Source organism: Phacochoerus africanus, chromosome 12 (genome assembly GCF_016906955.1).
Source record: "Phacochoerus africanus isolate WHEZ1 chromosome 12, ROS_Pafr_v1, whole genome shotgun sequence".
In the NCBI taxonomy this organism is placed as follows: domain Eukaryota; kingdom Metazoa; phylum Chordata; class Mammalia; order Artiodactyla; family Suidae; genus Phacochoerus; species Phacochoerus africanus.
Window position 1 is genome coordinate 51,472,300 of NC_062555.1, and position 26,270 is coordinate 51,498,569.

At 40.9% G+C, this 26,270-nt stretch overlaps 1 protein-coding gene across 1 annotated transcript in view; it reads left to right on the forward strand.

The window, feature by feature from the left end:
• The first annotated feature begins 1,238 nt into the window (after positions 1 to 1,238).
• The window catches only part of ITGA8 (integrin subunit alpha 8), a 169,538-nt gene continuing 144,506 nt past the window's right edge, over positions 1,239 to 26,270 (forward strand). Inside the window, exons 1-3 of the mRNA XM_047754600.1 lie at positions 1,239 to 1,595; positions 2,275 to 2,408; positions 26,066 to 26,166. Coding sequence (XP_047610556.1) covers positions 1,390 to 1,595; positions 2,275 to 2,408; positions 26,066 to 26,166 — 441 coding nt within the window. The 5' untranslated portion in view covers positions 1,239 to 1,389. The remainder of the gene's footprint in view (positions 1,596 to 2,274; positions 2,409 to 26,065; positions 26,167 to 26,270) is intronic.

Below are 26,270 nucleotides of genomic sequence, written 5' to 3' on the forward strand. Positions count from 1 at the left end.
CTAGCCTGGGAACTTCTCTATGCCATGGGTGCAGCCCTAAAAAGAAAAAGAAAAAGAAAAAAAAGGGTCTTATCATGAAGATCTTCTTTCTCAAGAGGTCCACCCCTAATTCTCACTGCTTCCTAACCCACAATTTTATTCTAATCTCTTGCACCAGCATTTCATCCCAGCCTTCCTGTCTTTAATACTTTCCCTCAATTACCCCACCCACAATGTCTGAAGCCAAGCCTCCTATTCAAATTTCTACTTAAATCTATCAACAGATCTCCTTAAAATACTTTGGAACCTATTCACCTCTCCTGTCTCTGCGCTTCGTTTCTATTTAACCCCAGCACTACCCGGGTTAACACTTAATTTCTCCCTATCCCCATCGGTCCTGTTTTCTTGGAAGATCACCTGTCAAAGGGCTTTTTCACCAGGTTTCTCTTCTGTCTTCTCCTCCCACTGATCCTTTGCTCCCTCCCCCAAGCACAAGACACAGAAAGAGACCAGGAACCCCCCATGGATTGGAACTGGTTTGAACTCCTCCAGAATCCAACCCACACTTCCACCCCTGCTGATGGTAAACTGGAAATTCCAACCTTCTCAACTCTGCCAGTCTTCATCACAATGATACAGGGTCACCGGATTTAGAACTAAGTCATTTAAGAAGACCCACCTGCCTTTGAGAAAGCCCTAAATAAAATCTCCAGGATGGCTTTGTTTATTAGTTACCTCTGCTAAGAGGTAGGCAGAGGTGAGAAAGCATTGTTGGATTTAAACTTTAATTCTCAGTCACACACGCAAAAGATGCCTTCAGGTTGGCAGAAGTGATGTAAAACCGTGGGTTTTTTGTTTTTTGTTTTTTGTTTTTTTGCCTCTCTCGTGGCGAGGTATGCTTTCACATTCTAACTTTTGGGAGACACTGGAGCATACCCTCACCCAGTGCGTTGGGTTGGAGGGCGGGTGGGACCTTGCTTCCCAAAGCAGTGGCTTGAGTTGTCCTGTGTGAGGCTCAGATCGTTCTTCAGATCGACTGCAGTAGAAAGATTGGTGGCTGGACTCTGGCGCCTGGGGCCGGCCACCAGCGGGGGCGAGGGCGACCCTGAGTCCCCTACTCCGGCTCGTAGTGTTCAGAGCTGCCGCTAGGAGGCGCCGCGAGCGCGCTGGGCCCTCGCCCGCTGCCAAAGGAGGGATTGGATCCTCTCGGCCAGTCCCCGAGCCAAGGGATCAGGCGGCAAGCAGACGGCTGGGGACGCGCGGCGCAGCGCCCAGGGCTGTCACCGCGGACACGCTGCGCGCACCGACCCGGGACGCGGGCGTCTGGGCCGGCCAGCCGCCGCGCCTGCAATTTCTCGTCCGGTATCCTCGACTCCCGCTGCCCATTAAGCACCGCCCGGGTGGAGGGCGATGTCTGCCCGGGCCCGCCGCAGTCTCCGGGATAGCCGGGCGCCGCTGCTCGCGCCCCTCTGCTGCTTCTCTGCCGCGCTGGGGATGCTGTGGTCCCCGGTCTCGCAGGCGTTCAACTTGGACGTGGACAAGCTCACCGTGTACAGCGGCCCCGAGGGCAGCTACTTCGGCTACGCGGTGGACTTTCACATACCTGCGGCTCGCACGTAAGTCCCCCAGGGCGTGCGTGGATGATCCTCACCCCAGGCTGGGTGTCTGACCCTCTGCCGGGGGATCCGCGCCTGTCCCCGCAGCCCAGTGAAGGCGATTTCCGAGAGGCCATCCCACTGCCCACTTGGGGTCCCTTCTGACTCCCGCCACCAGCATCTTCTCTCCCTGCTAGATGTGCCTTGTGAACTATGAACTGGAGACACTTGCCTAGAATGCGAATGGCCCCGGGGAGTTCCTGGGACAAAGACTCAAGCATCATGCAAAGGGGAAAACGGGACCTTACAGACTCAAGCCAGTTAAAACAGCGACCACAACACGGTCTGTTTATACATAGCCTGTAACAATTAAGTGTCTGGGCGCAAGTGCTGTCTGCTGCAAGCAGCTGGGCTCTGTCCTTTGCTTCCCACCCCCCACCCCCCACCTCTTAACTCACTGTATACAGAGCTCCACCTAGAGAAGAATTAGGACCCTTTGCACCCGATTCCAAACTAGGCTTCAGCAGCCCGTAGGTTTCCAAGAGGAAATCAAGTTTGGCAGTCGGTCCCCGTCATAAATACGTTTCTGCCCCGACCCACGACCCACGTCTCGGTGGGCTGGCAGGCAGCTCCAGACACTGCATCGCCTGGGCTCAAGTTGGTGATTCTCAAGGAGTGCTTTCCTCTAACCCTTTCGCAGGGCGAGCGTCTTGGTGGGGGCGCCCAAAGCCAACACCAGCCAGCCTGACATCGTGGAAGGGGGAGCTGTCTACTACTGCCCCTGGCCAGCGGAGGGTTCTGCCCAGTGCAGGCAGATACCCTTTGACAACACCAGTAAGTGATTATTTGTCATTCTCAACTGTGGGTCTTGGTTTCAAAGAGCCAGGAACGTGCGGGAGTCCACTCGCCCACTTTCTTTGTATTCTTTTGGCTTGTCTGACGGATCTGTGTTGTGGGCAGTGAGAAATCAGAGACATTTCTGATTTCTAGAGAAATCAGCTTTTTAAAGCCTGAGTGGAGGAGAGGAAAATGTTGAGTGAACACCAGAGAGGGCGTTTTGACCTTGGGTATGTGAACGCATCCTAGTGCCTTCTGTTTCCTTGTGATCCTGAGATAAGCATTTTCACCAGGAGTGGATGCTTTGGAGAAAAGACAAATGTTACGCCCTAACCTTGATACTGGAGACAGTTTAGTTGCTTCCACAGCACAAATCTGCGGAAGCAACCAAACTTGGCATTTCCAGTGCCCCAACTCCAGAGACAAGAGTCAGCTGCTACCAACGTAGCCATCAGTCCATGTTGCTCTTTAATTCTTTACAGAAAGAAAGAATTTTCTTTCAAAATATTGGAGTATGGGATGCAAACTAGTCCTGGCAGAGTGTGGATGGATTACATTCATTTCCAAAATCCCTAGACAGATGTTTCTTATTTAATTAAAGGGAAAATACATTTTAAACAATTCAGGCTGGTTATGTTTCCTCTGGTGTTTTCTCCTTGGGTCTTGAGAAAATAATTTAAACTTAATGCTTTCAAAAACATTAACACTGAATGTTTTAATTTGTACCTCCAAAACTTTGTGAATTCAAAAGGTATACATTATCAGAAAGCCAATACCTCTTTTCAGAAAAATGTGAATATGTCAACTTGAATCATGTTCTTTGATGAACAATCAGTTCAAATACCTTTTGTACCACACAATTATTTTATGACATCATTCTTCATACTTGTTACATTAGTATGCGCTAATTTGGAATTTATGTAGAATATCCATTTTCACAGAATTTTGATGAAGTCAGGTGGGTGATATTTATCTGTGACTTTGACTAATTTGCATTTTTTATTTTAAAGGAGGAAATATTTTCAATTTTATGAATATGGAAATCATCAAAGAAAAAAAAATCCTGTGTAACCATTACCTTGAATTATGACCAAATTAGGAAATATTTTATAAAAGCATTTTAAAATTGTTTTTCTTATGTGTCTATATATGGTCATAATAGCCCACTTACCATTTTATTAAATAATTTGGTTATTTCATACCAGTTTTTGTAAGCTTTTACTTTAAACTATTGGTAACTGGGAAAATGAAACCACTTGATGTAAATTTGTGAAAGAAATATTTCAAGTAGTTCTTTAATCAGGACTTTAGATGCTACTAATTACTGACTTTTAGCTTGATAATCAGTTTCCTAAATCAGAAAATTAAGGGTACGATGAATGGCATTTTACTAATTTGTGTTAAAATCATTTGTATTTTAAAAAGAATTTTAAATGTAAGCCTGATAAATAAAAACATGTATAACTGACGTTATTTGAAGTTAAGAGAAGTTAGCATTTACATTCTGAGACATGTCTGATGTATTTTTACCAAGACTCAATCTATAGTTATGGGTATGAATTTAGTAACCTTCTAGACTATTCCCATAACATAGCAACATATCAAATCAGGATCGAGTTAGTATATTTTCCCTTTGATAAAGGAAGAATCAGTGTCTGTACAGATAAGTCACACCTGAATACCTTTTTAAGAACTAATCCCAGTAGGTGTCACAGTGTAATGAATGAAAACCAGAGAATACAGACATCCATTTGAATTTTTATAAAGTGACCACTCCCAACCAAAATTTCCAGTGTTAAATTACAGTAGGTAACATTTTCCAAAAGTTCATTCTTAAAGCAACTGTTTGGAGCTTTGAATTCAGTTTCCCATAGAGAACTAATGCTGAAAGATTGTGCTTTGGTTTCCAGAATAACCCACAGGAATTCACTTAACCCTTGCTGTGGCTGAACAAATATATTGCAGTGAAACAGTAGGGGACAACTAGTACCATTTTAGCAGTTAAATAAAATAGGAAAATACTAAGTGTTGAGAAAAAATCAGTGCTCTTCGCAGAAAGAGCAGAGGCTACATGGCATCTCCTGTGCAGTTTCTTGGGAAGACATCTGAATATCTCAAAGGGCTTTAGAGATTAATACTGCTGGTCCTACCCCATGTCTTATTTTACTTCTCAATAGGTGGGTTTCTTTCTTGAGAGTGGCACTCATCCAACTATTTTATATTTGCAGCCATAATCATAATTCTAGGATTCATTAACAGAACAGAGTAAGAGAAAGAAACAGGGAGATAAATGTTTTTGAAATCATTGAGCAAGAAATGAAAAAAAAAAAAAAAAAAGGCTAGGCAGAGGAGGCCACACCATGTTTGTAAGAAATGAATGGTCTGTGATGGAATGAACAGAGCAGTGACCTGTAAAGGCCTGGGGGAGTTTCAGAGAATGATTGAGAAAAGGAAGTTCCCCATGTTAGCCATCAGGGGGTACTGTGGGCCCAGGAACTTTGGCTACTACTGGGCATGGCCTGAGTTTGGGTGGGTGAAGAGGAGTCAGAGGATCCTAGCTCAGGTGTTTACTATTGAGCGGGGGGGGCCGTACACGCCACATCATTTCTACAAATGCCTTTTCCTCCTGCACCCCAAGGCGATGGAACTGCCAGTCAGTACCATTTGCTGCAAAGCTGTGAAAGGGAGGGATGGGCAGCAGGACACTGTATAGCTATTTCCAATCTGAGCGTGGACAGAGTGTGATCTTGGAACCAAGGCCAAAAGGCAGAAACAGAGGCATTCTGATGCTGGCTGTTGCAGTCAATATTAGCAGATGCGCTGCATTCGTTCATTGCCTACTATGTGCCAATCATGTATGCACATTCTAATCCATAAAACAAAACAACCACGTAAAACTTGTTTGATGAATAAGGAAATGGACCTCAAAGTTGTTTGTTTGTTTGTTTTTTAAGATACCACACAGTGGCAAACAGTAGATGCAAGGCTGGTCCCAAGAGACTGCAAATCAAGGTCCGCGCCTCTAAGCGGAGGCACTGCTCACCTTCCCTCCCCCTCTTCCAGGCCCTCGCTTCAATGTTACCTTCATAACATCCAGTGAAAATGACCCTCCAGAGATGATCTGAAAGGGGAAAGGAGTTTGGGTAGAGGGTTCTGGAAACCAGAGGTTGTAGATGTAGCCTGTGTCTCGGTGGGAGTGATGGGTTGCATATACCCCTGATGTGTCACACCTCCCCACAGGCACCCTCTCGGTGTCCCCATCAGCTCCCTCCTGCCTTATTTTCAGCCCTGGGGCAGCAACATAGGTTTCCCGCAAAGAGGAAGGAAATTTCTCTGCTTGACAAAGTAGTGGCTCTGAGGGCTAGACACCCACAAACTGAGATGCACTTAATAGAGTGTGATGTGTCAGCCACAAATATCTATCACATGGCAAATATTCCTTTGTACAGAGCATCCTGACTGTCCTTGTCTCCCACTCTGTCTGCTTTTACTATTATGTCTGAATTCAAGGCATTTGAAGTCCATTTGACCTTTTAGTGATGTTATTTCAACTTGTTTGGGCCCCTGGGGTGTCTACAAATTAATGTTCCCTGTGGTAACCTACTACACTCTCTCAGCCTAGACATTGGAGGAGACTGGCCTATAATTTAGTCCCTGAATCTGGTTGTGATCTTGAACCTTAGTTCATGTAAGGTCAACTGCCTTAAAAAAACAAACGAACGAACAAACAAACAAACAAAAAAAACTGCTTTTGAGTGTGAAATTTTTTTCATTAAGTAGTCATTTATTTTTTACCTTATCATCTAACCTGGATTTTTAGAAATTACTTCTCATCATAAATGCAAAAAGAGAGGAAGCTGGGAATCGCCTAGCACTTCAGATGCATGCATACTATTAAAATCTGTCGTCCTTTCAAGTATGGAAAAAGGAAACTTTCGGGAAGCATATGGTGGCAGGGGGGAGGTGCAGAGTGCAAATAGTAGACAATTTTCCTGCTCTGGGCAAAATCAAGTGGTTCCAAAAATGTCCTTTTCTCATCTCCCTTTCCCCCCACCCCTTCCTTCACAAGAACAAAATTCCCCCACCACCAAATTGATTTCTTTCACTTTGCCTCGAAACTGTGCCCGGTGCCTTGAACATAAATCATCGCATCTGCCAAATTTATGCCTCTCCGTTCTAAATCTACTTCAAAGTTCATTTTTTCTTTTCCCTACATTTTCCAAACTCATGTGTGGATTACATAAAAACTCCTAGATTACAGCTCCCAGGCTAGAGGGAGAATGAATGAAACAGAATGAAACAGACATTCCATCTTTGGAATGAGAAGGCAAATTGCAGCAAGAGTAACAAAAGCAGAGTACACCAATATTTGATTGTTTTGAAGGCTCAAATTAAAGATTTTGAGAGGATAATGATATGTGTTAATTACTGATGATAATCATCACAGCATTAGTAATAGTGGGGAGACAATACAGCTGCGAACCCTCCCAGTTAGGGACCCATTTAAAGAGGGAGAGGTGGGGAGTTCCCATCGTGGCTCAGTGGTTAACGAATCTGACTAGGAACCATGAGGTTGTGGGTTCGATCCCTGGCCTTGCTCAGTGGGTTAAGGATCCGGCGTTGCCATGAGCTGTGGTGTAGGTTGCAGACTCGGCTCAGATCCCGTGTTGCTGTGGCTCTGGCGCAGGCCGGTGGCCACAGCTCCAATTTGACCCCTAGCTTGGGAACCGCCATATGCCAAGGGATCGGCCCAAGAAATGGCAAAAAAAAAAAAAAAAAAAGAGGGAGAGGGGAGAGGTACCAGCGAGAGATTTGGAAGTCATTTGAGAAAGACTACCAGAATTTGCCTGGCCTTAATTTAGCATCTTTGTGTTTCAAAAACAAACCAAACAAAACCCTTAAAATGGAAGACAGTTTAGTTAGGATATTTCAAAGCTCTAGAATGGTCAGACTTTTGTCAGAATTGCGTTTTAGCTTGGAGACCAGAAGCCTTTGCTGCGGGGGGTTGGGGCTGGGGAGGCAGTGGAGGAGAGCCTGTTTCATCTTGTGTCGAGTGAGCCCAGAATAAGAAGCAGCTTAAAGCATCTGGTGCTCTGACTGGTACAGGGTTGTTTTTTGATGATACTGCGTGTGCCCCTTTCCCCATGTGAGTGTTGGGAGACCTACTGATCACAGAAGTCTCACTTTTCTGACTTCCTCAGAAAGAAATCAGTTTCTGCTCAGAAACAAAGCAACAACAAATGTAGTCACCACTACCCCGGTCAATGACAGACGAAATAACACGAATGGGATGGAACTCAGGGACAGCAAAAATCTGGGCTCTGATAAGTTCAATTGGGAGTGAAAAACCTGACCCGAAGCTAATACAACTTTGTAAATCAACTATACCCCCAATAAAATTTAAAAAAATATATAAAAACCAAAAAACAAAATAAAACTATATTGATGATAACCAGGGAGGATAAGGAAGCCATAAAACAGATAGGATCTTACATTGCTGGTGTGAATATAAACTGTTACTGCCTTTTGGAAGGTTATTAAATTATAAGTGTACTTATCAAAATAAAAATATTAACCCCCCCCCCAAAAAAAAGTGAAAAAAAAAAGGCAAAGGCAGCCCAAAGACAAACTACTTTTTTTTTTTTTTTTGGCTGTCCTGAGGCATATGGAGTTCCTGGGCCAGGGATCAGATCTGCGCTGAAGTTGTGACCCTCATAGCTGTGGTCGGATCCCTAACCCACTGTGCCGGGTCAGGGTTCAAACCTGCATCCCAGTGCTCCAGAGATGCCACCAATCCTGTTGTGCCACAGCAAGAACGCCGTATTTTAAGGATTAATAATGCCAGAGTTACAGTAAGTTTTGCTATTCACATACTATATACATATATATGTGTGTGTATGTACATGTGTGTCTGTATATATGTATATACACACATATGTATATACCCATGTATATACATGTATTTTGTGTGTATTCGTGTATATATTTTACACGCATGTGCACACACACATGCACACACTTATCGTTTAGGGCAGAAAGCTTCGCTCAGTACTGATCTCACTGAGTCCTCAGGGGTGATTAGGCTGGAAGGCTTACTTAATCTAGAAGCAATGGCTCCATGACTGATACACTGGCCTGACAGATACAGCCAACATTCCTCAGCTTCTCCCAATCAGCTCAGACTTTCATGTGACAAAAGGCAGTCGCCACAGAATCCTGATATGAGAAAAGAGGAGGCAGGGTCCTTCCAAGCACACAGCAACCAAGGAAGCAATTAGAAAAAGGAAGTCCTTGAAACTCCACCTAGAAATGGGAAACAGATCTGCTCTACGGCTAGTTGAGTTGGATGAGCATTAGGCGCCTGTGGCTTAATCTGCAAAATTCTTTCAAGAAGCTGGGTGTGTGTGTTTGATGGAACAGGCTTCCTGACTCTTGGTAGGAAGAGTCCGTGCCGCAGCTGCAGCATTCTGGGAAAAATGTAGGAAACTGTCCTGAAATTGTTCTGAAAGCAAGGAAAATGCACTGGGACATTTGAACAGGCCAGATGAGATGTTCGCTTTCAAACTCGACCTGTTGTATACAGAGTCCTGTATCTGTGAGTTGTGTTGATGAAGAGAGCTGACAATATTTCTAAGAAGCTCAGCTCAGCTATGCCCTGTTGGACTGCAGGCAGATCCACAAAGATGGATTTTTTTTTATTTAAATGATTTTTAATTTTTCCATTATAGTTGATTTATAGTATTTGTCAAATTCTACCGTACAGCAAAGTGACCCAGTCACACACATATATATACATTCTTTTCCTCACATTATCTTCCATCATGTTCCATCACAAGTGACTAGATATAGTTCCCTGTGCTATACAGCAGGATCTCATTGCTTATCCATTCCAAATGCTATAGTTTGCATCTGTTAACCCTAGACTCCCAGTCCATCCCACTCCCTCTCCCTTGGCAACTACAAGTCTGTTCCCCAAGTCCATGAGTTTATTTTCTGTGGAAAGGTTCAATTGTGCCATATGTTAGATTCTAGATATAAGTGATATCATGTGGTATTTGTCTTTCTTTTTCTGACTTACTTCACTTAGTATGAGAGTCTCTGGTTCCATCCATGTTGCTGCAAATGGCATTATTTCATTCTTTTTGTGACTGAGTAATATCCCATTGTATATATGTACCATACCTTCTTTATCCATTCCTCTGTGGATGGATGGACATTTAGGTTGCTTCCATGTCTTGGCTATTGTGAATAGTTCTGCAACAAACATACAGGTGCATGTATCTTTTTCAAGGAAAGTTTTATCCGGATGTACGTCCGAGAATGGGATTGCTGGGTCGTGTGGTAGTTCTAGATTTAGTTTTCTGTGGTACCGCCATACTGTTCTCCATAGTGGTTGTGCCTATTTAGATTCCCACCAAAAGTGCAGGAGGGTTTCCTTTTCTCCAAACCCTCTCCAGCATTTGTTATTTGTAGACTTATTAATGATGGACATTCTGACTGGTGTGAGGTGGTACCTCATAGTAGGTTTTTGGTTTTTTGGTTTTTTTGGTTTTGTTTTTTTCTTTTGTCTTTTTGCCTTTTCTAGGGCTGCTCCCATGGCATATGGAGGTTCCCAGGCTAGGAGTCTAATCGGAGCTATAGCTGCTGGTCTACACCAGCAACACGGGATCTGAGCCACGTCTGCGACCTATACCACAACTCACAGCAACACCAGATCTTTAACCCCCTGAACAAGGCCAGGGATCGAACCCATAACCTCATGGTTCCTAGTCGGATTCGTTAACCACTGCGCCACGACTGTATTTCTCTAATAATCAGTGGTGAGGAGCATTTTTTCATGTGCTTATTGACCATTTGTATATCTTCTTTGGAGAAATGTCTATTCAGCTTTTTTGCCCATTTTTCAATTGGGTCATTGGGTTTTTTGCTGTTGAGTTGTATAAGTTGTTTGTATATTTTAGAGATTAAGCCCTTGTCAGTCACATTGTTTCAAAGTATTTTCTCCCATTCTGCAGGTGGCTTTTTTTTTTTTTATGGTTTCCTTTGCTGTGCAAAAGCTTGTCAGTTTGATTACAAAGATGGATTTTTAATGAAGAAAAGACTAATTATTGATCTTATTCAAAGCTCTCACTTAAAATATTTAATTTTCAAAATCAGTTGAAACCTATCTTCACAGAACATATTAGCACATTAAGCAAGATAATACCTGTATATGAAAATTGATTAAAATCAGTTGTAATTCTGGGTTGTATTATATGGAGACTTCAGGGAGATAAACAAATTGTAATTTACAAATAAGCAATCTATACCTAACACATTCTACCCGATACAGTGGTCTCGTTCTGTTCTGGACCTCAGCCAGTTGGGAAGAACTGCGGCTTGACCTCAGCCAGTTGGGAAGAAATGGGGTTCAACCCCAGCCCTGCAGAAGGCGAGCTCCTGGATCCCTGATATTTAGTGTGTCACCCCAAAGCTCTGCAAGTTGAGAACTTCTTCCAGATTCACAAACAGTGGTGAAAATGATCATTTTCCCTTTCAGTAAAGTAAAGCATAGATTCCTAAAATAAGTCTTTATGGAAAGGGTTGCCAGGTATTAGGCATTTGGAGTAGTCAAAAGGGATTGTCTCCAAAAGGGAAGGCCAAAGCAATCTGGGGAAATGATGGCACTTTCTGCATCCTGACTGTGATGGTGGAGCCATGACTAAATTTATCAAAATTCATTGAACTGCACGATTCACAAGAATGAATTTTACTGCACATAATAAATAAAACCAAAAAAGAGAGAGAAAACCATTATGGAGTATGCTAGAGAGTTATATATTTGATATGAAGATTAAAGCTGGTTGTGTGACCATTGCTATGAGCATGTGGGCTTAAACTCTTTTTTAAAAAATTCTATTATACCATTATATTTGTTTGCTTTTTTTTTCTTTTTTCATTTTTTCAAAGTTTATTGAAGTATAGTTGATTAGCAATGTTGTGATAATTTCTGCTGTGCAACAAAGTGATTCAGTTGTACATGTATACACATCCATTCTTTTTCAGATTCTTTTCCCATATAGATTATCACAATATTGGCTAGAGTTCCCTGTGCTATAGAACAGGTCCCTGTTGGTCAGTCATTCCATTTACCACAGTGTGCATTTGCCAATCCCAAACCCCCAGTCCATCCTCCCCACCCCCACCACCTGCCCCCTTTGGTAACCATAAGTTTGTTTTCAAAGTCTGTGAGTCTGTTTCTGTTCTGAAAATAAGTTCATTTGTACCCTTTTTTTTTATATTTCACATATAAGTGTTATCATGTGATGTTTGTCTTTCACTGTAGACTAACTTCATTTAGTATGTTAATCTTTAGGTCCATCCTTGTTGCTGCAAATGGCATTATTTCATTCTTTTTATGGCTAAGTGATCTTCCATTGTATATGTTAATTTTAGGTCCATCCATATTGCTGCAAATGGCATTATTTCATTATTTTTATGGCTGAGTGATCTTCCATTGTATATATGTACCTCACCTTCTTTATCCATTCCTCTGTGGAAGACTGGACATTTTGCTTCCATGTCTTGGCTACTGTGAATAGCGCTACAATGAACATTGGGGTACATGCATCTTTCTGAATTATAGGTTGCTCTGAAGTATGGTTTGCTCCAGATAGATGCTGGATCATACAGTAGTTCTATATTTATTTTTTAAAGGAACTTCCATACTATTTTCCATAGTTGTTGTATCAATTTACATTCCCACCAACAGAGTAAGAGCACTCCCTTTTCTCTGCACCTGCTCTAGCATTTATTATTGCTGGATTTTTTGATGATGGCCATTCAGCTTAAACTCTTAGATGACAGGCAGGTCTGACATAATGATAGTTGGAGTATAAGGACACATGTTGTCCCTGAAAGGCTAAGTAAGTTACCTTACTGCCCTTAAATAGGGTCAAACCATATATCAGCTCATCATTTAGGGTCTTCTGTATCATTCTTTAAATAAAAGATACTGTGTTCAGAATGTGTTTGGCAAGAAAACTGTGAATGGGAACATGTTGAATCAGAATGAATCTTGGCAATGAAGTTTCCCACTTGGGTAATTCTCATATCCTTGCCAAAATTCAGGTATGGGACTGCTCATGGATGGTCATTAAGTGAAGAAGCTCTCGCGTCAAACGCATTATTGTAGGGACCAGTTTTAGTATAACTGCCCTGCAGGGCATTAACTTAATAACATTAGGTCAGTTTTATTCTGAAGCTCTGATAATTGACATATGGACACAGATTTGTTTATGTGACTGTCTGTATCGGTCCACTGTGATTTCCCGCACATGCAGAGATGAGAGAGAAGGGCACACACCATTGCTACAGGAAGAGGATTATGCAAGGACCCTACATGGCCCATATTACACATTGCATCTCACCCCAGGTATGGTGGGTCAAAGCCAGCTCCCCCTGCCCACCAGATTATGGCTCTATTTCAGATTTGTCTGTTGTCATTACCCATGATTTGCCCACGTGCCTCTGGTGTCAACTACCCTCACCTCTTGCCACATCACTTCCACAACTCATCTCCTTTGCACAATACGTCATGGCAAGTGTGCACTACACACTCCTATGTCCCCACTCCACCCTGAGCCCCTGTCCTAGGGCCTCTCTCTTAACCACCCAGAACATTTTATCATCCCATAATGGCTTTCTGGTACTTTTCTGTCTTCTCTCTTCCTACAATTCCCACTGGAAAACATGTATCCGAAATTAAATTGCAGTTGCTGCAAATCCTTTTTTTTTTTTTTAGAAGAAAAGGGGTATAAGACTCAAATAGAACATTTTTAAACATCCTAAATATGGATAGTCACATAAATTATAATATAAATCACACAATGGGATATTATATCACCATAAAAAAGGAAGCCTCTTAAGAATCAGAATTAAAATGGGGAAATGCTTTTGTTTCAATGTTAAGTGAAAAATATAAAACTTAAAATGTGTCTGCCACCTGTACAAGAGTTCAAGAGGGGATTTTCAGTGAGAGGCTGTCTTTGGGAAATGTAATTAAAAGTGTTTTTTTCCTTCTTTCTCTATTGCATTTTTTAAAACCATGAAGAGGTATTTATTTGTGACCAGGAAAAATAATAAAAAATGAAACATGCAGAAATTTCTAAATGAAATTGTTGAGTTCACTGAAGTTTTATGAAGATTAACAATGGAAAACCACTTGGCATATGCACACTGAATGATTGACCAAAGGGGACCTGCTGCAAAGCACAGAGAAATCTACCCAATATTTTGTGATAATCTATGTGAGAAAAGAATCTGAAAGAGAATGGATTTGTGTCCATGTATAATTGAATCACTTTGTTGTACTGCAGAATTTATTACAACTTTGTCAATCAACGAAACTTTAGCAAAGCTTGAAAAAATGAAAAAAAAAAAAAAAGGAATACCACAATTAAAGTTCTGTATTTGCTGAGGGCAACCCTAGTTGCTTCCTCTTTTGTCCTAGGTATAGACGGTAAAGTAGTTTAGAGATGTACTCATTCATGTGTAGGTGCTTATATTTCCAAATACTGATGACCAAGGATATTTGCAATGATAATTATTTGTAAAAATAAGATACAGTGTATTACTGTTTTCATTCTAGATTGTTCCTATAGCAATAGAAGCATAGCCTTGGTGGTCTGACATGACAGTTTCTAGAGCTTTTTGGTATGAGAGCTACGGGGGGTGGGCAACTGCCTTACTGAGTCCACCACTTGAAAGACTAATTTCATTCCAGAAGCACCCTCATAGACTCATCCACATAGAAATAATGTTTGGTCAAATACCTGGGCATCTCATGACCAGTCAAGTGGACACATAAAATTAACATCACATCTTCTAGGAGACTCACAGTATGTATTCTCCTAGAAAAGACACTGAAAATTCATGAACTACAGAAACCCACTGGGTTCATAGGATGGAATATTATTGACAGTCTCCTCACATTTTTCAAGCCAAAGAATATCCAGGGATTACCAGGGTATCAAAAAACCCCCAAATCTCAGGCTTAACCCAGCCAAGGTTTATTGCTTGTTTGCACTATCTGGTTAATATGAGCTGGTAGGGAGACTGCTTATTCAAGTGACCCAGAGACTCAGGCTGATGGAGATTCCTTATCGACACGTGCTTTCAAGATCACTCTAACTGGGAAGGCATGTGGCAAAGTGCACAACGTCTATTTAAACTTCCACCTGGAATTAACATTTACTACATCTCCTCAGGTTTAGTGGGCCAAAGCCTGCCTAGGAGGCTGGCCATGCCAATGCATTTGAGTACTTAACACCTGATGTTACATTGGTGTATTTACCCACACATATCAAAATTGTATGCACAATCTCTAAAAAAAAAATTCTAGAAGGGAAGTGCTGTAGAAGAAGTTGTCTTTGCAAATGAGAAAAAAATAGGTTTTTCTTTTCTTTCTAATTAAGACATATTTTGCAGAACATTTTTGCGGCGGGGTGGGGGGCAAAATAGGAAACTTCTTTGGGGCTACAGTCCCAATCTCCCCATTTATGGTAAGGAGACACATGCAAGGAAACAAAGGTTTTTTTTCTTTCTTTCTTTTTAGGACCACACCTACAGCATATGGAAGTTCCCAGGGGAGGGACTTGCATTGGAGTTGCAGCTTCAGTTGTAGTCATTGCAACGCAAGATACAAGCTGCATCTGCTACCTACACCACAGCACACGGCAATGCCAGATCCTTAACCCACGGAGCAGGGCCAGAGATTGAACCCACATCCTCATGAATACTAGTCGGGTTCATTACCACTAGTAATAGGAACTCCTGGCCCTACATTTTAAAGCAGACTGAAGGAAGTGACTTAGCTTGGTTGGCAAATGAGGAGTGGAATTTTGCAGGCGAAGCTTCGTGTACGAAGTCTGCCAGTGAAGTCAATAGGGGAAAAGAGGGGGGTTGTCTGAATGGGAGGAAATGCCATATCTGGTGCAGGGTCTATGACCCACGTAGTGTGTTGGGGGGCATTTAGATCTGATTTACCAGGTAAAGGCAGGAAAACTGTGTGTGTGTGTGTGTGTGTGTGTGTACATACCACATGAGTACATGCATGCATTTGTATATAGTATACATATATAAGTAATAAATCTCAGTTATAGAGAATGATTATTTAATTAGAATAACATATTTCTGTCCACAATGGATGAATGGATAAAGAAGATATATAGATGTGTGTGTGTGTGTGTGTGTATACCCACACACACATATACACACAAATAGAATATTACTTAGCCATTAAAAAGAAGGAATTCTTACAAACACTTTGGAAAAACAGTACGGAAGCTCCTCAGAAATCTAAATATAGAACTACCATATGATCAAGCAAGCCCACTCCTGGGCATATAGCAAGACAAAACTATAATTCAAACAGATACACATACCCCTATTATCATAGCGGCACTGTTCAAAATAGCCAAGACATGGAAACAACCTAATGTCTATCAACAGACGAATGGGGAGTTCAAGTCGTGGTGCAGTGGAAATGAATCCAACTAGGAACCATGAGGTTGTGGGTTCGATCCCTGGCCTCACTCAGTGGGTTAAGGATCTGGTGTAGGTCACAGATGCAGCACGGATCTGGCATTGCTGTGGCTGTGGCATAGGCCAGCAGCCATAGCTCAGATTAGATCCCTAACCTGGGAACCTCCATATGCCATGGGTGTGGCCCTAAAAAAAAAAAAAGAAATGAATGGATTAAGAACATGTGATACATATACACAGTGGAATACTACTCAGCCACAAAAACAGTGAAATAATGCCATTTGCAGCAATATGGATGCAACTATAGATAATCATACTAAGTGAAAAATCAGAAAGACAAATACCATATGATATCACAAATGTGGAATCTAAAATATGGCACAAATGAACCTATTCACAGAACAAAAACAGACTCACAGACATAGAGAACAGACTTGTGGTTGTCAAGGAGGAGGGGGAGGGGTGGGGTGGACAGCAAGTTAGGGGTTAGTAGATGCAAACTATTACATTTAGAATGGATGGGCAGTGGGGTCCTGCTGTATAGCACAGGGAACTATATCCAATCTCCTGGGATCGAACATGACGGAAAAGAATATTTAAAAATGAATATCTATCTATACATCTATAGATAGATATATCTATAGATAGAGAGATAGATACATAGATAGATAGATAGACGTATGACTGAGTCACTGTACTGTACAGCAGATATTGGTGCAAGCTTGCAAATCAACTATACTTAAAAAAAAAAAAAAGAGGAACCCTTGCCATTTGCCTAAACATGGGTGGACCCTGAGGGTATTATGCAAAATGAAATAAGTCAGACAGAGAAAGATAAATACTGTATGATCTCCCTTCAAGGTGGCGTCTTAAAACTCATAGAAAAAAATACAGACATGTGGCTACCAGAGATGGCATTGTTGCAGGGGTGGGGAGAGGAGAGAAGGGGGTCAGAAGATACAAACTTCCAGCTATAAGGTAAATAAGCACGAGGCATGTGATGTGCAGGATCGCAATAGTTAACACTGCTGTGTGGTGTATAAGAAAGTTAAGAGAGTTGATCTTAAGAGTTCTCATCATCAGGAAAGAACCTTTTCCTTTCCGTCTTTTTTTTTTTTTTTTTTTTTGCGTCTATGTGAGATGATGGATATTTACTAAACCTATTGTGGTGACTATTTCATGATATCTGTAAGTCACATCATTACGCCGTATACCTTAAACTTACTCAGGGCTGTATGTCAATCACATCCTAAGCAAACTGGGAAAAAGAGGATAACACATTTTTAACAATACATAGAAAATGAGTTAGTATGATATTTCCTTAAATATTTGAAAGTTCTCAATAAGATGATCAAGATTATGAAGGCTATAGAGGTATCCTTTCATAGCTTTTAATTATGCTTTTGGGATATTTGGAGGCATAACATTTGGAAGTTTAATTTTCTATGTCATAAAAACTGACTCAGATTCTTTTCTTGGATTTGTTTCTTTTAGACAAGGAGCTCTCTGGCTACCAGTATTTTATTTTGAATTTTACCTAGGAGTATCCCCTGTTCTCACATACATAATTTTAATTTCTTTCTTTCTTTCCCTCTCTCCTTTCTTCCTTCCTATGGCCATACCTGAGGCATATGGAAATTCCTGGGTTAGGTATTGCATTGGAGTTGAAGCTGTGGCCCATACCACAGCCATGGCAACACCAGCTTTGAGCCACATGTACGACCTGCGCCTCAGCTTGTAGCAACACCAGATTCTTAGCCCACAGAGCGAGGCCAGGGATCAAACCCGTATCCTCACAGAGACAATGTCAGGCCCTTAACTCACTGAGCCACCACAGGAACTCCCCATGGTTTCAATTTAAAAGAAACTTTTACAGCAGTAAAAGTTTGACGGTGGGAAAAACAATAAGGGTTTAAAGATTTCCTTTCTCCCTTTCCTGATTAAAAAAATGTCTGGACAGCTCCTGTGACAGCTGTAAGAAAATCCCTAGGACAAGGCACTTGAAGTGATGACTGAAGGCTACAGGGAAACTTAGTGTTTTCCAGGACAAGGCTGAGGATTTTTAAAATAGTTTCCCAAAATCACCCACCTGCCAAAGTGTTTGGTTGCCCTTGTGTCAATTTCAGCTCTTCTCTCTCTCCCCTGGTGATCTATTCTCACTTCGTGTAATTCCTCCCATTCTACTAAAAGAAAAGATTAGAAAAATCTGCCAATAGCCCATGTGTGCACCACATTCTGCATTCCCTCACTCCTGCTCAGAAAGGAATATTCCCTTGGAAAAGGGGCCAAAAATTAGTAGGTTTGCCACCCACTGGGACTTCCCGTGTGGAATTCATATGCTGATTGCCCAGAGACCAAATTCATGCCAATTTAAGAGAGGTGGCTTTAGAGCCTAGAAATGTAGGACAGGCCAGATCAATATTATTGCTACTACCCATCTACATTTCTCAGATTGGCTCTTAAATCTTCTTGATTTTTTTCTTTAGGATTTCTTTTTTTGGATCATAGACGTAATAATGCTCACTGCAAAAACTCAACGATATAGGAATATATACAACTGACATAAAAAGCCACTGAAACGCATACATTCCCAAGAGAACCATCACAAACAGTTCAGAGTCTATACACAGACACACCTACACACAGAATATTTGATTTTGATTTTTCATTTTTTCTTTCTTTTTTTTTTTTTTTTGTCTTTTTAGGACCACATCCATGGCATATGGAAATTCCCAGGCTAGGGGTTGAATCAGAGCTGCAGCTGCCAGACTACACCTCAGCTCACGGAAATGCCAGATCCTTAACTCACTGAGCAAGGCAAGGGATCGAACCTGAGTTCTCATGGATCCTTGTCGGATTCGTTACCACTGAGCCACGATGGGAATTCCAGAACATTTGATTTTTAAAGGAAGGTGGGATCGTACTGAACAATATCCCAGACGAATTCATGAATGAATAGATGGGAGTTTGGTCATTCATTCAACAAACACTATGTGTCAGGTATTGCTCTAGAAGTGGGAAACACAGAGGTGAAGCAGAGAACACCTCTGTTCTTGGGACCTATGCCTATTTGGAAGGGAATGGATAGTCAATAAGTAGGCAAACTGACGCATAAGATCATCTCACACAATGGTAAGCACTATGAAGAAAAAGTCTGAAGGAAAGTGACTTGGGGTAAAGTGAGCTAGCTGCGCAGGGAAGAGGTCTTAGAGGAAGTGGCATTTGAGCTCAAACCTGAGTAACAAGGAGGAGGCAGCCAAGCGGAAAACTGTGGGAAGAAAAGAAATCAAGGGAAATTCCCATCGTGGTGTAGCAGAAACAAATCCGACTAGGGGTTGTAGGTTCGATCCCTGGTCCCCCTCCATGGGTTAAGGATCTGACATTGCCATGAGCTGTGGTGTAGGTCACAGGGTGAGGCTGGGATCCTGAGTTGCTGTTGCTGTGGTGTAGGCTGGCAGCTGTAGTTCCTATTTAATCCCTAGCCTGGGAACCTCCATGTGCCGCGGGTGCTGACCCTAGAAAGCAAAAATAAATAAATAAAATAAAATAAAATAAAGAAAACTGTGGGAAGAGTTGGTACAATGAGGAGACAGAAATGCCTGGGCGCATTCAGGAAAAGTGTGTCTGAATCTTAATGAGCTGGGAAAGTGGGAGGAGATGAGGTTGGAGAAGCAGACGGGTGGGGTGTGGGGGGGGTCCTCCAGCTGGGTCAGAGTTAGCACTGCAGAGGTGGAATGACGACTGTCCAAGGGAAAAAAGAAAAAAAAAGATGGATTGTTCAATTAGTGGTGTTGAGACAATTGGCCTTTCATATCAAAAATAAATAAAATATCTTTGCCACACCCAAACAAACAAACAAAAAAGCCAGGTGGACAACAATCCTCACAAAATTAAAAGACTAGAAAACATTGGAAGAAGATATTTGCAACATTTATGGGGCAAAAAGAATCAATACTCAGAATAAATGTCGAATTCTTCTAATCAGTGACTAATCACCAAACAAGAAAACGGACAAAGGATATGAACCAGTAATTTATAGAAGAAAGAAAAAGTGTATGGTCCATAAGCATAAAAAGATGATCAACTCTGCTAATAATCATGGAAATGCAAATGAAAACAGAACCAAATGAAGTGTCATTTCATGGTCCTCCAGATTAGCGGAGACTTAAAAGTCCTACGGAGCTGATGGTCCCTCTTATGTGCTCTAGCTTGTGTGCATGGAAATTATGGCCACTTTGGGTATCCAGTTGGCATAGCTAATAAAACAGATATGGTCCCAGAGAGAAATTCTTCTCCATAGGCAGATTAAGATGGTATAAGGATGTGCAGGGCACGTGTTTGCTGTAGCAAAAAAAACCCGAAAAAACCTAAATGGTCATATGTAAATGGAATGGATAAATAAAATGCAGATAGCTATTCAGTGAGATACAATACTATGCAAGAGTTAAAAGGGATGAGTTTGGATGTATTTATTTATCTATCTATCTACCTACCTGTCTAATCTATCATCTATTTGTCTAGTTAATCTAATCTATTTAATCTATTACCTGTATGTCAGTTTAATCTCATCTATCATCTATTTAATCTCTCATCTCTATATATGTCTGTTTAACCTATCATCTATCTTCTATCTAATCACTGAAACATGGATTATCTCCCAAAAACATGAAATCAAATATTAAACACAACTACACACTTTTCTATACAGAGAGTATAATACCACTTTTTTTCAGTTAAAAAAATACAAGAAAGAATCCTCAATAGTAAACTGTTGGCCAACGACAATGAAATCCGACCCGCCACCTGTTTTTGTGTGCCTATCAGCTAAGAGTATTTTTTACATTTTGTAAAGATTGGGCATATTTTTAAATAAAATAATATTCAATGACACATGAAAATTAAATGAAATTCCAATTTCCATGTCCATAAGTAAAGTTTTATTGGAACACATCCAAGCCCATTTTTTTTCTTTTCATTTCTGTTAAATTTTATTCTTTTTTTATTAATTTTTTTTTCCCACTGTACAGCAAGGGGATCAAGTTATCCTTACATGCATACATTTTTCCTCCACCCTTTGTTCTGTTGCAATATGAGTATCTAAACATAGTTCTCAAGCCCATTTTTAAAAGCATCATCTATGGCTGCTTCTGCTGCAAGGGCAGAGGTGACTAGTATTGACAGGCCATAGAGAGAGCAAAGCCTAAAATATTATCAGTCCTTTGCAGAAAACATTTGCAGACCTCTTTCTATATTCATGGACATTATTTTGTAAATTGCCAGGAGTATACGCCTTGAATTCATGATAGTGGCCACCTCTGGAAGAGGAGGAGAGAGAGGTGTCAAGGAGGTGGTAATGTCTGTAAATGTGAAAAAACTTGACATGTGTCACTCCTGCCTGGTGGGAATACAAGTATTTGTTATATGATATATGAATCCCCTATACCTTTCTGTACTTTTTAAAAAAGACTCTGAAAAGCTAAAAAAGGAAAATAAATTTGTAGACACTATTTTATATCAATGCATCTAAGTCTGTCATACATGGTTTGTTTTTTTTTCTTTTTAGGGCCACACTTGCAACATATGGAAGGTCCTGGGCCAGGGGTCGAATCAGAGCTGCAGCTGCGACCTATGCCATAGCAACACCAGATCCTTAACCCCCTGAGCAAGGCCAGGGATTGAACCCACATACTCACAGAGAAAATGTCAGGCCCTTAGCCCACTGAGCCACAACAGGAACTCCTGTCATATATATTTAATAGTTAAGTAGTAGTCTATTTTATAGAGAACAGAAATTTCTTCTTAAATGCCTTATTTATGAACATTTCAGTTTTGTTATCACAACCAGAATAGCAAATATCCTCATATTGCATCTTTTTTTTTTTTTTTGTCTTTTTAGAGCCATACCTACGGCATATGGAGGTGTCGAATTGGAGCTGTAGTTGCAGGCCTACGCCACAGCCATAACAATGTGGAATCTGAGCTGCATCTGTGACCTACGCCACAGCTCATGGCAACACCGGATCCTTAATATGCTGAGCAAGGCCAAGGATCAAACTTGCATCCTCATGGATGCTAGTCAGATTCGTTTCCGCTGAACCACAATGGGAACTCCCATGTTGCATCTTAAAGCATTTGTGTAATGATTTCCATTGAAGAAAATCCTAGAAATTGAATTCCTTGGTCAAAAAATTGTACATGTAAGGGTTCCTCTTGTGACTCAGTGGTAACAAACCCGGCTAATATCCGTGAGGACACAGGTTTGATACCTGGCCTTGCTCAGTGGATTAATAATCCAGCATTGCCCTGAGCTGTAGACTGCAGACATGGCTCGAATCTCTCATTGCTGTGGCTGTGGTGTAGGCCAACAGCTGCAGCTCCAGTTCAACCCCTAGCCTGGGGACGTCCATATTCTGCAGGTGTGGCCCAAACAAACAAAAAAGTACATGTAAAATTTTCATATATTTTGCCAAATCACCTTCCCCAAATGCTGCATTGAGTTATTATCTTGAGAACAGGGATTGTTGATATTTTTGGCCAAATGGCTAGGTGACAAATATTAAGTCATTAGGGTTTTAATTTGAGGCTCAGAGACTTTTCATGAATTTACAAGTTACTGGATTTATTCTCTCTGCAGTGCCTGTTTAGGTCCTTAGAACTTTTTTCTATTGAATTTTATTCTTTTTATTTTATTGATTTGAGAGTTCATATACATATTAAATATGTCGATTCTTCCCTTGAAAAAAATTCCCTGGATTTTCACTTATTAGCTTTGCAAATAGTCTTCTGGCACTTAGGAAACTTTAAATCACATGCAGTCACTCTAAGACTTGTTCCTAGATGTTGGCTTTGTCTTCTCCATAGTCTGGGATACACCAAGGAGAGAATTGCTTTGATAACTAATGGTCTCCACTGTCTCCCAGAACCACTGGCCCTTCCAAATGTTCTCTGGGATTGACAATGCACTTGGGGTAACCAGTGCCTTCCTTCTGCTCCAGAAGTATGTGGAGTCCTATTCTAAATTCATTGCCCCATGTCATGAAGGGCTGGTCAGGAAAAGGAACCCACTTTGAATATGACAACGAGGACTGGTAGGTTTCCATGACCCTTGAAAAGACTAGGGCTGTGAAAGTCGGGAAGGTCACTGTCTGTAGATCAAGAACTCTGGAAATTCAGGACTTGATCTTAGCAGCCTGAAACGCCAGAAAGCTGTGACTGTCAAGGGACACTTGAGAACTTCAGAAGGACAACACATTGGTCATGGCTTGATGTCCCCGTGTGTGCCTAGAGTTGTCACCAGAATAGAATGACATCTCCATATTCTGTTTCCAAATCTCTCATTCAACCGCTTCTACTTGTCAGAGGGTCTGGAAAATATATATTCTAGACTCAGCCCTTTGTCATACCAAGAAGAGCTTAGAAGGGAAGAAATTGTGCCAAATATTTACGGATCGTATTACCTACAGGTTGTTTTCAGGAAAGGTCAGATCAAATTGAATCAACAACATTCCCCATGCATCAAAGGTTCACTGGGCACCAGTGTGTAAGAGCTAGTATGAAGCCCAGGGCTGGGGTGTGTGTCTTGAAAGAATCTTTTTCAGAAAAGGAAGGTGAGAAATTCTGGAAAGGTCACTTTTGCCATCAACCCCAATATATTTTCCTCACTTGAGATTTTATGAGATTATGACATTAACTTTAGAGTGAATTTATAAAAATAATGAAACAGAATTTTTTTAAAGGTGACTTATCCACCCCAAAAGTTAAGACAGGGAGGATACACCTAGATCAAAATTCATGTCAGTAAAGAGAGACCTAGGACAGTAGAATCCTCTGTTGCAACCCTGGGATCAGGGATGGGATTAGTGAAATCCATGTATCTGTTGTTGTTTTTTCATTTTTTAAGATTTATTGAAGTATAGTTGATTTACAATGTTGGGATCATTTCTGCTGTACAACAAAGTGATCCAGTTATACATGCACACACATCCATTCTTTTTCAGATTCTTTCCATATAGATTATCTCTGAATACTGGGTAGAGTTCTCTATGCAGGTCCCTATTGGCCAGTTATTCCATATACCTCAGTGAGCAGATACCAATCCCAAACCCCCCATCCATTCATTTGTATTCTTGGTTTCAAAGAAATGTGTTGCTGGAAAATAACCCACAGTTTACAGGTTTAGTCACCTTATAAGAACATAAAAGATGCCTTAAGAGTCACAAAGGCAGAGTCACATGATTTTCTCTGGCAAAATAAGGCCAGTTTGGAACAGCAAGTTGTTTTCTATGTGGTTCTTTTCAATTCTTGTACTTAGGTTGAATTTTCAGGTTTCTAATTAAAATATTTTTTAGAATTTTTTTTTGGCTGCACCTGCAGCATGTAGAAGTTCTCAGGCCAGGGTTCGAACCCTAGCCACACCAGTGACAACGCTGGGTCCTTAGCCCCCTGCACCACCAGGGAACTCCAAGAGATATTTTTAAAGGGTTGCATTGCTGCAAGATTTCTATAGTATATTCTCAGCTTACAAAGCGATGCTATGTTCATTTATCTCATGTGATCTTTATGACTCTGTTCACTGGTGAAAAAGAAAGAGGAGAGGTATTCACAGCCTCATTTTAGAAAAGAAATTAAAACTCCAAAAGATTCAATGACTTCCCCAAGTTCACCCAGTTAATGGTGACAAGATCCTTTGTCTCTGAGTCTTACAATCTCCTTGCGTAGACTCCAATAGAATGTTTATATTTTCAGTTTTATGCTCTCATCTTTCAGTTGTTCCAGTTCTTTGCCAGGTGTGTGCATTTTGGGGTGAGGATTTCCAGAACATGCTTTTTTTTTTCTTTTTTAAAAGCCCAGAAACATCGAAAGCAAGAGATTTTAAAGAAGGAAATTCATAATTTTCTACTAACCTATCAAAGTGTAAATTTTAGGTTAAGACAGTATATATAATTTACTCCTTCATGAAAGGTCTGTCATCTTATGTAAACTCAGCTGAATGTTAATTACATGTATATTTTGGCCTCACTTAATAGAAGTTAAAAGTTCATTTGCAATGCATTTATTACAGAGTCGAGGAGGAAAAATAAAACACACACCAAAGAGAACACATACAAATAAGATGCCCCAGTACAAATGTCTTTTGAAATTCATTAGCTGTTACTGATGAAGTTCAGTAAGAACCATGCAGTTAGAACCACGTGGGAAATACACTGACTGGGAATCAGGGGTGAAAGAAAAGATATCTGCTTTTTATTAAGACCTGAAGTGTGTCGTAATTGGGTTGAATTTCTACCCAGATGGCTCCTCTCATGCTGACATCTGCAAAGTATGTTTAAAACTGTGTTGAAGGGTTATTTTCAGTGGCTGTATGGACACGTGTTACTCAGTTAAAACCCAGGAACTTCGAGTTCTTCAAGCAGATTCCTGCTAACCCACGCCAAGAAAGCTATGCTTCTGGGACCACAGAGATTCCCAAAGGCTTCACTATCAGAAAAGATTGGGAATTCTTTAGAGTAGTTATAACGATTTGGTCTTCCATATGATACAAATCAATGGCAAAAGTGGATTTAAGGCTGTCAGAGTCTACGTCAAGTTTACGGTCCAGTTATCCCTGAAAATACAGGTCGTTAAAAAAATGCTTCAAGTTGTAAAATGTCATGTTCAAAGATGTGTTTTCATTTGATGGGTATTGTTCTCAATGAAAAGTCTCGTTTAGACTTAATCAAAGGGAAACACTATGAAAATTGTTTTTCAAATATTTTAATGGGCAAATTCATTATCACCTAACTATATTTAATACATAAAAATATATGTTTATATTTATAATTGGCTGCCCTGTTTTGCAAATTATTATTATTTTTTTGTTTTTACAGCCACACCTGTGGGCTATGGAAGTTCCTGGGCTAGGGTTTGAAGCAGAGCTGCAGGCCTACGCCACAGCCACAGCACCACCAGATCCAAGCCACATCATTGACCTATCCTGTAGCTTGCAGCAACTCTGGATCCTTAACCCGCTGAGCAAGGCCAGGGATTGAACCTACATCCTCAAGGAGGCTACATTGGGTTCTTAACCCCCTGAGCCACAATGGGAACTCCTCACTTTACAAATTATTAACAGTCCATGTCCTTCTTGCCAGACAACAGAAAGATCAGAGTAAATGGAACCAAGGAACCTATAGAGTTTAAATCGAATCAATGGTTTGGAGCAACAGTGAGAGCTCACAAAGGAAAAGTGGTGGTGAGTATTAACTGTGTGTTGGCAGGGCTGCTTTGGAATAATGTGCACTCTGAGATATTTTCAAATTCCTTACCTTCCTTAAATCCGTTCACGTAAGAACACAT